General features: G+C 34.8%; 1 protein-coding gene across 2 annotated transcripts in view; it reads right to left on the bottom strand.

Annotated features, from left to right (window-relative positions):
* LOC149804623 (saccharopine dehydrogenase-like oxidoreductase) overlaps positions 1-14,832 on the bottom strand; it is a 58,695-nt gene extending 43,863 nt beyond the window's left edge. Inside the window, exons 1-3 of one of the 2 annotated variants that reach the window (XM_089942552.1) lie at positions 14,510-14,832; positions 3,222-3,328; positions 547-627 (exon numbers count right to left, since the gene is read on the bottom strand). In XM_089942552.1, coding sequence (XP_089798678.1) covers positions 547-627; positions 3,222-3,328; positions 14,510-14,684 — 363 coding nt within the window. In that variant the 5' untranslated portion in view covers positions 14,685-14,832. The remainder of the gene's footprint in view (positions 1-546; positions 628-3,221; positions 3,329-14,509) is intronic. The other variant, XM_089942548.1, reaches the window with a different exon arrangement.

Genomic DNA, 14,832 nt, shown 5'->3' with positions numbered 1-14,832 from the left:
CTCAGAAGAATTTCAAGTACAATAAACCAAAGGGCAGGCAATTAAGGTTGCACAAATTACATAATAATACAATACAGTTGGTCAATTAAAGTGCAAAATATCTGTCTATGACAGAAATAGAGTGAGATTTAAAGAGAAAAAAAAAACGGATGGCGCAAACTTCCTGGGGTAAAAAAAATCCTCAGAAGTATTGCTCAAACTGTTGAAAAGGCACCAACTGGAGTGTATTTATATGGCCTGTTGTGACAGCATATGGACCAGTCATGAACAAAAGTAATGCAAATTACAAGATTTGGCAATGAGCTCTTTATCCTAGAGGAGACCACTGTCACATGACTCAGCTTGGCAAGTATTTTATTACCAAACTAAGTAAAAAGACGGTGAAAATCCTTCGTAGCTTGGGAAGCTGGAAATGCAAAGTAATGGTTTTATTCCTAATGTATTATGATCAGGTAATGGATTTGACATTTTGAAGGAAACGATAAAACTGACAATAGCTGATGCAAGTGTTAGCCACTGTCCCTTACACAAAAGCATGCATATTACCTGTGGTTCACCACTGATATCCAAATGATGGGCTCCATTTTCAATACAGGCTTTCACCAGCTGCTCTCCATAAAAACGATACTGTAATGAATTGATATAGCCATATGAATGGTTAAGATGAATACATACATGGGTGAGTGATAAAGTATTATAAAGCTTATTTTTAATATTTTGATTATTTCAGGCAGTTGTTAGCAACATGGAGGTAGACAATGAACTGAAAAATATCATCTTAGCTTATCATATGACATGACTCCATAATATATAGGCTTTTTTTATTTCTGAGTGCAAGTCATCAACAATGTTTGGTCCAGGTCGAGGATGTAAAACTAATATTATTGGCGCAAACAAATTTTATTCCAGTAGTTAATGACTTTTATCTTTGACCACCAAACAGATAGGCTATCTCCTTATCCATATGCATGCCATCCACAAAGTTTGATCCAGGTTGAGGATGTACAACTAATATTGTGCACAAACCATTTTTATTCCAGCCATCAGTGACTTTTACCTTTTGACCAACAAACGGATAGGGATTTTCCTTATTGATGTGCAAGCAATCCACAAAGTTTGGTTCTGGTCTTTGATGTAGAACTAATGTTATTGTCCACAAACAAGTCATTTTTCTCTTTTCTGTCACAGTAACCTGTATCATTGACCTTTGGATGCTCAAATTACATGTTGTAGGTTTTTTCCTCACCAGTGTTTCCCCTAGGGGTGCAAGATTGAGTCAAAAATCCCATTGGTGTCAGAAGCGATAGTCAGATGAAGTATATTAAAAAAAACTGTGTCAAAATTGGGGGTCAAATGAAAAAATTTGGGGGTATCTAATGCACAAATTAGGCTTGCCTCAAGTGCGTGCCAGACAGACAGACTGGTCTACACCAGTGATGTAGAACTAATGCTACTAAGTGGAAACAGTGTTTTCTTTGAGGGACAGAACTCTGACACTATATAGTATATTTTGGTAATATTTTCATACCACTGGACAACAGATATGCTTGATGGGCTTGATCTTTTATCCAGCAAAAAATAAAAGCCTATACCTGTTACTAAGCATTTCAATGAAGAAACCTTTACATGTACATGTATTTAGACTTGCAAAATCTTTTAACTAAAACTCCTATACAAGTACATGTAGTGACTTCGCTATGTACTTGAGATCAACACAACAACTGGCAAGAAACTCATTTAGGAGTAACCATTCATAGGTAAAAGGCAATCTACAAACAGTTGAGTCATTCTTTAAAAGACAGGAAAGATTAAAATAAGTGATACATTAATTCAAGCTTACAATTATAACTATTACAAAGACTTCCCACTAATGCACAGTGAAAAGGAGTAGCATGTTTGATTGTAGCAGTAAATCTTTCACCCCTACAATTTAAATGGTCATGTTCCAGTTAGTTTCCAGGTACATGTATAATGGTAGTCTCAGAATTACATCTGACGAGTCATCTGTATGTAACAGAATGTTCTGATGCTGATGCCTGCATTTCTGAATACATTTTAAGCAAATAAAATGGAGTCAATCTTATATCAACAGCATAATGGAAGGGTGGATTGTTTTTTAATTTATGGAATTAAATGAAGTGAGTGAGGGGGTGGGGAGCGAGGATACATGTACATATAACCAAAACAAATGTTCAACAAAAGTAAAAAAAATTCCAGACCTCTGCAGTATTGTTATACACAAAATATATCATTCCACTTTTTATGGGATGTACACTGGAGATTTAGTTGTTAATAAAGCAGAATGGGATAACTGTAACAACCTTTTGCTGCGAGATTAATGTTGATGATTTTGTAATTATAAGACAGCTACATCGATTTTATCAGTTGGCTGGTTGACTGTAGTCTGTTGTTGAACCTATATTTTACAACAATTTATGCCAGGCATGTGCAACTTCTGGCAGGACAAGAAACCACACCCTTTTAAGGAAACAAGTGGATAAAACCAGGGATGGGCTGTATGCTGCCCCATGTTTTATATATACAACAGTTTCAAGATAAAAGACAAAGAAGAATTATCAGCGTTATTTTTAAAGTTTCAAGTGCAAATTATGTTAAGCTGATAACTATAAAAATATGCAATTAATAAAGTGCATTGACAGATGAACTAATTTATTTGAAATGAACATTCACAAAGAGATGAAGTTTTCTTTGGAGAATACAACATCTCACCAGATTAACAAATCAAACACTAATTAAGTTTGATAAGAGATTGGCAGTACTAAGAAAATAGTGAAACGGTCACAAAAATGCAGGAAATACCAGGATCATGTTCTATCTGACTTTGTATTATAATGATGCATATATTATAGCAGTGTTTCATTGTACTTCATTATAAACTACTCTCACAATAAGGCAGTCTACTCTATGGCTCAATGGTCAGTTTTGGAATAATGGAGTGCTGTAATACCAAAATCTATTCATTTTTCGACAATACCTGTATACAGAAATATTTACTATTTTCTATTTTGTGAATTATTACATCACTATAACTTTCTCTAAAGTTCACTCTACACAGTCACTCAAGTCTTCTTTCTAGACTGAATTCAATGTAATTGGATATTAAACAAAATGTATGGGATCCTTTCAATGTTGTTATATTCTTGCTTCACTGCACTATCTTTCAAACAAGTTATGTAGCATAAAAAAAAATAACTACTCACTGGTCCAACACAGTTTAGTACCACTTTGGCCTGCCTACACATATCTGCAATGGATGATTCACTGCTTATGTCAGCTATGAAGATAGGGATGGATTCAAGGTTTTTACCTGAAAAAATATTAGAACATCTTCTGAAAAAACCAGAATTGAAACTTACTTGTTTAGGTACTAATTAATCAGCCCCTTTCCCCCACCCCACCTGTAAAACTAAATGCAGCACTCGAACTTGCATTATGTGTACAACTTGGAAAATAACTTTAATTCTATAGCTTATTCACCAATGCTGACAAACATCACAAAATCTTATTTTGAATTCCTTGTGACCTTTCGTCTCTGCAAGTGCATATTGGACTTTTTTCTGCATAAAAACTGGATCACTGTGAAATACTTTTCAGGGTTTACCTACTGTTGCTTGAAAAGTCTCTGTGATTGAGTAACTGTGTGCCTAGGAAACCATTGTGAAACTTATGTTCACAGTGGCAGGATTTAATATCCTGGTAATATATTTTAATACATTTTTAACCACTGGACCAAAATTTTAAAAATTCAAAACATTAACAATAAAATTCAATGAAACCTAATTTTCAAAGTCAACAATAAGAAGAAAATGAAGATCCTTCTTTTCTGCATAATGCATGATATTATACATAATTCTTTTCCCCCATATATCGACCAGAAATTAAACCTGTCTGATATGAGTATGCCAGTTTTCATAAAAATTTATAAATTCTGCTAACAATAGTTTCAGTTTATAAGCAGCATTTTACAAAGAAATAGGTCTCCTATTCCCTAGCAATAATATATCCTTATAATCTTTTTAAATTCAAGTTAACCTTCCTTCTTTTTGAGTTGACAAGTTCCAAGAGAAGTTTTGAAAGTCTGCAATACACCCATTGAAGTCTAGACCAAAATAGTTTTTCATTTTTTTAAGATGGGACAGTAAGCCATTGTATTAAACTAATCCTTCAATTGCAATAACTGCACTGAATTTTAGGTAATTAAAATTCTGGGCTATACAGATTAAGTTTACATCTATTTCTCAAAATTTAAAAAGATTCTCATAATAACAAATGTACTTAATTTCATTTTTTATTTCATGATGATCATTTATTAGCAAACTTATTTATCCTCAACTGAAGCATGAGTTTTAAACAACCAAAGATAGAAACTGATTGCCCTCACATGGCATAAGAGTCAATCTCTATCATCCACAGCACAAATTTGACCGAGACTGGATTTCTGTTGATAGTAGAGCAAGGAAGGTATTTGTCATTTTGGGCTAAAAATCTCATTTGTCAAAGCAGGTAAACAGAATCATAATTCCAAAACCAGAGGTAGCCAGTGCTGATAGATGATTTGGCATGAACCTCACTTCATCTTTGCATGGAGGCAAGGATAAGGAGAAACAATCTTAAGCATGGGGTCCTGAAAAGAAGTCTCAATGGTTTAAAGGTGGTTTTGGTTAACAACCATACAACACAAGATTCCATGGAATAAAAAGTGTGAGACTGGTATATGAAACTCAAATTACTTAATAAAATCAGCGTGGTGCGAATCTATGTCTTGCGAGAATTTAAGTGTCTTGGAAATGGTAGTTCTACTGCCCTTAATAGTGGACACTGAACATTTGTTGTTTTCAAAGAGAAACAAAAGGAACTCAGCAACAGAGCAGGACAGCTATTATCAATGTGTGTCCTACTGCACTAATGTTAGAAGATTCTCCACCTGGCATCATAGATCTCGGATCTTAAGCTCTCCTGGCCTGAATGATGCAACTGGTATTCATGCCCGGAAACTTGTTCTGGCGTTGAGATTGCCTGATACAAGTCAAGTGTGAAAAATATAGAATATGTGGGATGTTATTTATGAGGGATCCCTGGTGTTGCAACAGAAGATCCCTCCTGTCAAGAAGAGACCTGGGCTGAGTGATCAACATGCATAGAATATTGCTGAAGCATGAATTCTGGGGCCACAGTGGGTATATGAGAATGATATCAGACGTGGAAATTAGAACTTTTTGCAGAACTTGAGGTCGTAGTCAGAAGGGTGAGAAAGCTAAATGCAAACCTCCAATCCCATTGGAGACTGAAGGCATCCACTGCCCAAGCTCCTTCATCTGGGACAGGAGAAGCATAAAAAGAAGGTCTGTTGTTGAGCCTTGATGCAAATAAATCCACTAGGAGTCTTTTCCACAATGTGAAAAAGGTCTCTGCAATGGAGCAGTGAAGAGTCATTCAGTGAGAATGGCTTTACCAATTCTAGACAGACTGTCCACCAATACATTCTTCTTGCCTGGAATGTGGCAAACTGAGTGTTATTTTCTCCAAGGTGGCCCAGCAAAGGTTTCAGATTTCCACACAAAGAGAAGGGTCATGTGTGCCTCCTTGACATCAGAAATAACCTTTATAAAATTGTTCCTGTAATAGGTTGACCACTGTGTTGTGGAACCATCCCAAAGTCACCTTACAATCTCATTGGTTCCCAAATCAACATAAATGCTTTTTTCTTTTCATATTTGATTGCAATGTATTTGTTCAGATTATAGTGTTCTTTAAAAAAAAACTTCAACCCATCTAATCTAGGCATATCTACTTTCATTGTATATATATATATAGGTGTAGTATTTGGCTCAAAGAAAACAATAAATAAATTGGTTGTTTATATATTCCAACTCTAATGCATCTCCCAATATAAGTTTTTGCATGTGGCATAATATCTATGTTCACATTATTCCAAATTCAGTGGGACACTTCATTCCACAGCCTGATTATTTTATTACATTCCCATAACAAATGCAGTATTGTTTCTATGACATATTAACAGAAAGTACATTTATCAGTATCTGACAATTTTATTTTATACAGAAATGAATTTATTGGTAAAATTATATGAGTAACATAAAATTGAAACCATTGTAATTTTGAGTTTCTTGTTATTTTAAAAACTTCAGCATATATTCATGTTCAAATTGAAAATTTCATTCCATTTATTTTCACTAGTTGGTTTAACATTCTTTGTTTTAAAAGTGACTGGTAATCATCTTTATATCCTTTAATGTTATCAAATAAAATTTCAAAATGGAAGGGGATAAATGGTCTGAACAGTGTTGTTTTATCTAACTGTAACTTTTTACAAAATGACTTAACATACTGAAATATACCTTGAAAGGCAAGGAAATTCGTATTGTGACCATATTTAGCTTTAAAGCAATCAAAGTAAATAATGGTCCCCCTGATCTGTAAGCATATCACAAATATAGATTACATTATGTTCAAACCATTTCCTATAGAAAATGGGTACCTTGTTCACCTTTATTGAGGGAGTTCATCCATAACAACTCGTAACATCTTCTGTTTTTCTATAATACATTTCAAAGCCAGTAAACAGGATTCCAAAAAGTGTCTTTTGTCTTTCTGGATAAAGTCATTACATTTTCATATCCTAATAAGAACAAATATTTAATCTGGCATATTTTGTTTTCAAAATTTATCAAAATTTTTTTATGAGTTAGAATAATGAATCTGTTTTTTTTCCAAAAGCTAACATCGATTTATCAGTATCTACCAATGCCAAGCCACCTTCAGAAAAAGTCTGAATCATACCTGATCTTTTAACTTTGTCCTCTTTTGATTTCAGTATAAAGGTGAAATTCATTTAACTCTCCGATAAAATTTTGCCGAGCAATGAGGTGAAAAAATAATTAAGGTTTAGATTAATCAAGGTTTTCAAAACTTAATTTACCAATTGGTGTTACAGATTACTTTTCCCAAAGTTTTAAACAAGTTTTAATCATTTCCGTTTTATTTTTTAAATTCATTTTACCATTTTATCCAAATCCACCAAAAACTTCATGCCCAATGATGTAAATCCAGTCACCCACTGTAATTTGAACCTGTGATTAAATGTTTATGCACTGTACTCCTTGCTTCACATCCAAAGTGTTCTTGTTTTCACAATGACAAGTTTCAGTTATAATATCCTTGCAAAAAAAACTTCAATACTTCAATAGAAGAGTCCAAGGATTTAAAAGAGCCATCAAGAATTAAAGTGTTGTCATCTGCAAACTGTGACAGTAAATTTTTTGTTTCCTTTAGCTTGATACCTTTAATTTTTTATAATTCTTTAATAGTACAGACAACATTTTTGGCAAATAAGAAGAAGAGATCTGGGATATTGGATCATCCTGCCAACAACCTCCGAAAGAAAGTCATCTCGTAAAACTGCTTATTACATATTTTAACAAAACATTTTAGCCCAGAGCTTTATTTTTGATCCAAAAGTGTAACAAGAACTTTATGAAAAAATTTCCATGATATAGAATCAAATGCTTTTCCAAATAATAATACACCCAGAATTTGTAACTCTTTCGCAACGTGCATAAAATATCATATAGGAACCTTGCATTTTCACCAATGTATCTTTTACCAAACTAATTTGATCATCAGATATTATTTCACTCAGTACCGATTTAATTCTTTTGACAATGCATTGAGATGCTAATGTGTATACAGTATTAAGTAGAGAAACTGGATGCTAGTTCCTCAAGTACTGCTTAGGTTTACCCTCCATAAGTATGCAAGTTATAATGCCTTGTCTCAAAACAGTTGAGAACAATCCAGTTTCATATGCTTCATCAATTGTTCTAGCTACAAATTCCCCAATTTCAATCCAAACAGCTTAAAAAAGTCAACCGTGAAACCATCTGATCCTGGGCATTTGCCATTTTTCTTACTTTTCAAACAATCCAATACTTATGTTTTGGAAACTTTGCCTTCCAATCTTAAAGAATGCTCTTGGTTAAGCCAATAAATTTGATAGTATTTGAGGTGATCCTCTAATTCTATATCTTCTATCCCTCTTTCCTCATTATGCAGGTTAACCGTTATTATAATACTCTTTTACTTCCCCATGAATATCAAACTGACCTGTAATAATTGTCATCTTTAAGTAATTCCGTAATTATTTTATTCACACAGTTTCTATTTTCTAGATGGCAAAAGTATCTGGTTGGTTTCTTGCCCTCTTCTATCCATTTTACTCTGGATCTAATAATACTTCCTCTGTGCTTTCTTTTCTTACATTTTCAAGCTCTTTCTTTATAGACTCCATTATTTCTAAATCATAAGTTCTTTTTCATGTTCAATTTACATTTCTTTTTATATGAAGCATACAAAACAGTTTTTCCATGGATCTCCATCAACAATGTATCTGAAAAAATGAATCATATACAGTCAATCTTAGATCTGAATTCAATACATTGTCAATATTTCCACCATAATCAGTCGCTGCATATTGTAATTTTATTCTTTTTATCCAATTTCTGATCTCATCAGTATAATTTTTATTAAACAGTAAACTGTTATTAAATTTACAGAAACATTTACCTCTTATGAAATTATTTGTTTGAACTCAAATGCAATACTATCATGGAGTAGTCAGACCTATAACTTGGTTCAATTGTCACTTTTCCTACATTTGGCATAAGAGATTCTGAAACATGAAAGAATACTAATCTAGCTTGTTGTGGAGGATGTTTTCTTCTCCATGTATATCTCTTTAATCCTGCAAGTTTCTTGCATACTTAATAATGCATTTCTAGCATTAGGGTTATTTACATTTATATAATTATATGAATCTAATTCTGGATCATTAACCAAGTCCCCACATATTAATAGACTAATTTTTGTATTCATATATAATATCATTTATATTATTGTAAAATTCTGAGTATTCATTATTTGGCCCTTTGAAAGGATTCCAGAAAAGTTCCAATTTGAATATCTAATGCAATCAAATTACCATCAGGGTCTTTCTTACATTCTTTTATATCATACTCTAAGTTGTTATTAAACAGAATACAAACTCTTCAAGAGCTGGACCTGTAAAAATGTACAGTAAACTCATAACCCCATTGTGCTGTAATATATAAAACTTTATCCTCCACACAATGCGTATCTTGTAAGCATTTATATATTACACTGTATATGTTTCTAAGATAATCAAATACATCCTTACATTTTTCAAAATCTCCAAGAACCCAAAAGTTGGCAGATATTATTTTTTTTTGTGCTATCCATTTTCACTATAAACTTATAAAAGTATAAATTCACCATGCTTGAAATGCACCATGTTTTGTGATCAATAAAGAAATTGGTGATATGTAGTACATGTACATTACCATGTTACATACAGATTACAACAAAAAAACACCAGTGATTTGATATATGCCAGGGAAATGTCCACACACACACACACAGTAAAGATTGTAAAATTATGTATGGCTATTCTTCTAGGCATTATTAGCCAGATAATATAGGTCAGCTCGTTTTGGTAGTGACTGAATGATTTAAGAAAACAAAATCCCAAAACAAACAACAACAGAAAAATGTTCAATATTCTATTGATCAATTGATCAGTCTGAAGTAGTCTTGTCAGTGCCTGTATTCATATTTATTACCTTCATGCTAATGAAACCAATGTTTATTATTAATGTCATGATCGTTATCATCACTAACACTGTTACTGCTGTCTACTAGAGAAAATATATGTGTGCGTGATGTGATTTGGATTTTTAACGTAGCTTTAACAATTTTTCAGTCATATCGCTACGATGTCTGCAATGTGGCAGTTTATAGTGATGTCTAGCACTGGGGCATCATGCCGCAGACATGTAGCATGATGTCCCACCCAGTCACATTATCCTGACACCGGGCCGACCAGTCCTAACACTAAACTCTTAATGCTGAGCGCCAAGCGAGGCAGCTGTTAGTACCGTTTTTGTAAGTCTTTGGTATGACTCGGCCGGGGATCGAACCCACGACCTCCCGCATCCGAGGCGGACGCTCTAACCACATGGCCACCGAAGCGGTCAGAGAAAATATAACCACTGATGTTAAGTATTGCTATATTATATTTTAAACATCCCTCATTTCAACCCAACCAGTAACATGCATAACAGGAATGTTAACTTGCTGATTGTCTTATTTAGTCAAGCCCTGTAGGGTACTCATGAAGGCTGAGCTCTGTTATTGTTATAACTGTCAAACTAACCACCTATGAGTAGTGATTGCAATCAAATACCTAGAAATACTGATCTTATTAGTCGGTCATGGTGAACTACTATTCATATTTTCCAGTTACAGGTTATATTGCCAAGGCTTGCAAAGATGGAGTGGGTTAATGAAGAACTGTGAAATATTATTATCTACCTTTTACCCCATAAAGCCACATAAAAATGTTTCCAGTCTGCTGACTGTCCTTATTTTTCCCTTTTGAATATGCTGTTACTTGTAATTAGTGATATATATATATATATATATATATATATATATATATATATATATATATATATATATATATATATCTGATTCAGAACAACAGCTTTTCATATTTATTTTGACATTTTAAGGCATGTCATGATATTTATAATAATTATGAAAAGTTGTCTGCACAAGGTATGCAATAAATGTCAGAGATAAGCTATGACTGATGTGTTGTCGGAGGAGACCATGACACACTGACCCAATGCTGTCAATGCACGCTTGCAATGCTAGATATACTGCTTTCCCCTGTAAGTTGTTTATGTGGAGTGATGATTCACATGGGGTCCAAAGATCCTGCAGAATTATGCACTCTGGCTCTATATGAGAGCGCCAATCAGAATATGATGCATCAGCAAAAAGATAGGGATGGGGGGGGGGGTAGGTGCATGCATGGGGACCCCAATTATGAATCTATTCTGATTCATCTACCATTGCAAATGGTGATGAAATTCTGGTCCTAGAAGGATCAGGGCTGATACAAAATCTCTGTGAGGTTTCCACCTTGTGAGAAGGAGGTATTGTAGAGGTTATATATGAAGATGTCCTAATAGAACCAAGTCTGCAGTGGTATTCAAGGTTCCCAAAAGGGACAGGTACAGTTCAGTATACAAAAAAGTTTTGCTTTTTTAGTGTCTCTAACTAAACCAGGATCCAATCTATCCAATCCTGTGGAACCTGGACTTGTTTATGATTCATATGGAAATTCATCCTTGTGTAAATAGAGTTATGTGATGGAATGAGTCCTGATTTCTCTAGGCTGGATAAAAAGCATATTTGAGTTACCATGGATCAACAGTGGAACAAATACTAGAAATGCTGGAGAATTGGTAATCCTAGTATTCAGAGGTGGGCTGCTAATAACTCTGGTAAAAACTCTTGGTGCAGAAGAGATTTTGAAAGGCAGGACCCAGAATTGAAAAGCTTTCTGGTCCATTCAAAATTGGAGATATCTGTGGTGAGGTGGAAATATAGAGACACATAGATGGGCATACTGAAGGTCGATGGACTGTCCAATTGAGAAGGTGAAGCACATTTTAGATTGAAAAGGTGGTCTCCATCTTGAAAGGTTCTTCCAGAAAAAACTGTTTTAAAAGCGAGAGGGTGAGTGTAATCCTAAACCTTCCACTTTTCTAGGTAACCAGGAAGATATAGGAATAGAAGGCAGGTAACTGATCGCTCAGAGCCTTCTCAACTGCCCCTCTCTGGATTGGTGAAGAAAGAAGAGGGTTCTGGATGGAGGAGGTAGATCCTGAAACTGGAGTCATTACCCTTTGCTCACAGTAAAGAAGCAGCTGAGAAGAGGACAGCATGTAATGCTATGGTTATGAGTAATCAGAATTTCTGTTCTATGGCTTCAATGTCTTTGTTAGAAAGGCATTCCCACATTCCACTTGAAATGCACCTGCATTAAGTTGGGGAGGTTATGTAGGCAACTTCAGGGAATATACCTAGTAACTGGCAGAAAAGACCAAAGGTCTCAACACTGAGGAGATGGACCACCCTCAACATTGCAGAGTAATGTTTTTGGCCTCTGTAAAATTTTTGAGAACTCTCAACTGAAGGACAACACAGAAGAAGGAGGAGATTTTTTGTGGTTTACACCACTCAGATCTTTTCCAAACTAGAAAGGATATTTTGGGATTCTATGCCAAGTGGTTTTGGGCACAAGTCATGGGCGTAAGATCTGACAGACTTCATTTATCGGCTTCTCAAAGACCATACCTCTTCTTCTGCATTCAACAGAGAGGAAGGAGCAGGCATAATGGAAGCCATCAGTTGTGCTTCCTCTATGATGAACTCATTAGAATTCGAGAGTCCATGAGAACTGAGTTAGCAACATGAAGTACAATTCGAGCCTGAGAATGTGTGAGCATCACAAAGTCCCTCAGTAGTGAAGAAGGTATATGAGCACTCTTCACTAAGCCCCCTACTTCAACACAGTGAGTGGGGGCTGAAGGACTAGCAACTGCAGGAAAGAGTTCAGAATGACTGTCTGTCCTGGATGCGCTGGGAAAGGTCTTCTAGAGACCCAAGTCTCTTGCAGAGCCCTGATGGATCTGTAAGAGAGAAGCTGGAAAATTCCAATAAAAATAGAGGAAAGTTTATAGCTGTGTTTTCATTCACTTTTTTTAATTATGTCCCTTGTTTCTCAGTATGCACTTAACATTGGTTTTAAGCAATACTTTATTTTCAAGTTGAAAAATCTTGTGTTAGATGTTTCTCATAAATATATTTTAAATGTGCATAAAAATCATTTTATTCATACCCAGAGCAATCATGCTTAAAAGTGTGAATGTTTGGATGGATAGATTCACAATGTTTATTCTGGCCATATGACTTTAAAAATGCAGAGCTGAAAATATACAATGTACTTAATTTTAACTGACAGGAGTAAATAGATTACAGTCTTGCAGTTGCAGGTTGGTAAAAAATGCTTAATCAACTATCACTTAAACATTTTTTTACTTTCTGAATGTTCATTATAAAATGGCAGTCAAAACAATTTCAAAACTGTTTTGAAACAACCCTTGAACATGTACATGGGAGCAAATGCACAAGTGACTTCATACTATGCTGTTGATCCTAATTTCTTTGTTCTTGACAAAAAAATTTTACTTTGACAATTCAAACACAACACATTGAAACAGGAATTACCTATACCCTTCTTTCCAAATGAACTGACACAGCCAAGAACACATATGGTGCCATACACAACATCTGAGTGCATCTGTTCTTAGAAAGAGGGATTTCTTAATATAACCATTCACTTTCTTTCTTTGTTACAACAATCCATTTACAGGTCTGCAAATTTATGGTTCTATTCTTTGCCTACATACATGTACCTGTAATGTCATGCATTTGCTTCAAACCTTTTTTGGTGTATTTTCACAAAAATGAGGAATGTCAGAAAACAACTTTAACCTTACAAGTTATAGCACTTTTCATATTCCACAACATATGCTTCTGACCTACACGAGTATATTATTAGGCTAAACCTTCTATCTAAGAAATTTAGAATTTGCTTTCTTTGAAATGCATATTTTCCTTAATCTAAGTTTACATTTTTTATGCAACTAAGTTGCCCACTTCGTCTGGTAGCGCAACCCCCTGAGGTTGTCGTTATTCCAGCACACAATGATTACTGGTACCTAGATATATGTAATAAAAGTAGAAACGTATATTCAATCCATGCAGGTGCACATAAAGTAAGCTCAGGTTCTAGAAGTAACCAAATTCCAGAGGGGAAAAAGGTTACTACATATTTATAACAAGGAACACATAACACAATTAGAGAGATATAACTGTCGAGGTCAGGCTGCAAAAGCAGTTAAAAAATGCTGCTAAGGCAAATTTCCTCTGGTGAATCATGGCACAAATTTGATAAATACAGTGTCCTTGAAAAAGATGATCTGTGTTCATTCTGCATATGCATGGTCCATGCATGTGACCATACTAAGGTCCAGACTAGGTGTACAAGAGGATTACATTATACTGACGACTCTTCACACTAGAGAGGGGTGTATTCAATTAAATGGACTGGATTTTTCTGCACGCGAAAAGAAAAATGCTAAATAAAACATACTGCTGCTATTAAAATAGTTGGCACTGAACGCATACATGACCTGTATGACTTTATTATCTGTTATCAGCTTAAACTTATTTCTTGGGGGTGGGGTATTTAGGATTAAATTTAATGATTTCTATTAATTTTGGAAAAATAATTTCAAATTTTATGTCTTTTTTTTAAAAGAGTCTTGGGTGATTAGTAGTCCTACATTAAGACTTAGACGCTGATATCTTAAGTTTCTGGGGTCGTAGCACTAAAACATCAATAACATGGCGATACGTCTTACCTTGTAGACTAGGGTGATTAGCCTTAGGTGCTCCCTTATGAAACCGCTCATGTGACCGCGGCTGCAATACTAACTCTTTTAAGTGGAATAATATCCAATTTTTACATACTCACCTGTCCTGCTGGAAGCATTTCTTAAAACTTCTTGTAGTTTCTCCATGCTCCTACCGGCAACTGCCCATGTCAAATTATTTTCTTCGTCTGCAATTCGTGCCAGTTCTTCGACCACAAACTGGCCTGTAAAACCACTGGCACCGAAAACTACGAAGTCGACGCGTTCCTCTGACATGTTTTAAATTATTTAATATTACTTGCAACTCTTATTTAGCCTTCATACACTTTATGCTGAGCCAAACTTTAGCCGAGGATGACATGTACAATTTTAACTCGCTGTCTGCGCAGAAAAGAAATAAAGTATCGACCAATCGCATTTGGAA

This window comes from Sinohyriopsis cumingii, chromosome 2 (assembly GCF_028554795.1).
Source record: "Sinohyriopsis cumingii isolate HCF-2022 chromosome 2, ASM2855479v2, whole genome shotgun sequence".
Lineage (NCBI taxonomy): Eukaryota > Metazoa > Mollusca > Bivalvia > Unionida > Unionidae > Sinohyriopsis > Sinohyriopsis cumingii.
This window is presented reverse-complemented; position numbering and strand designations above follow the sequence as displayed.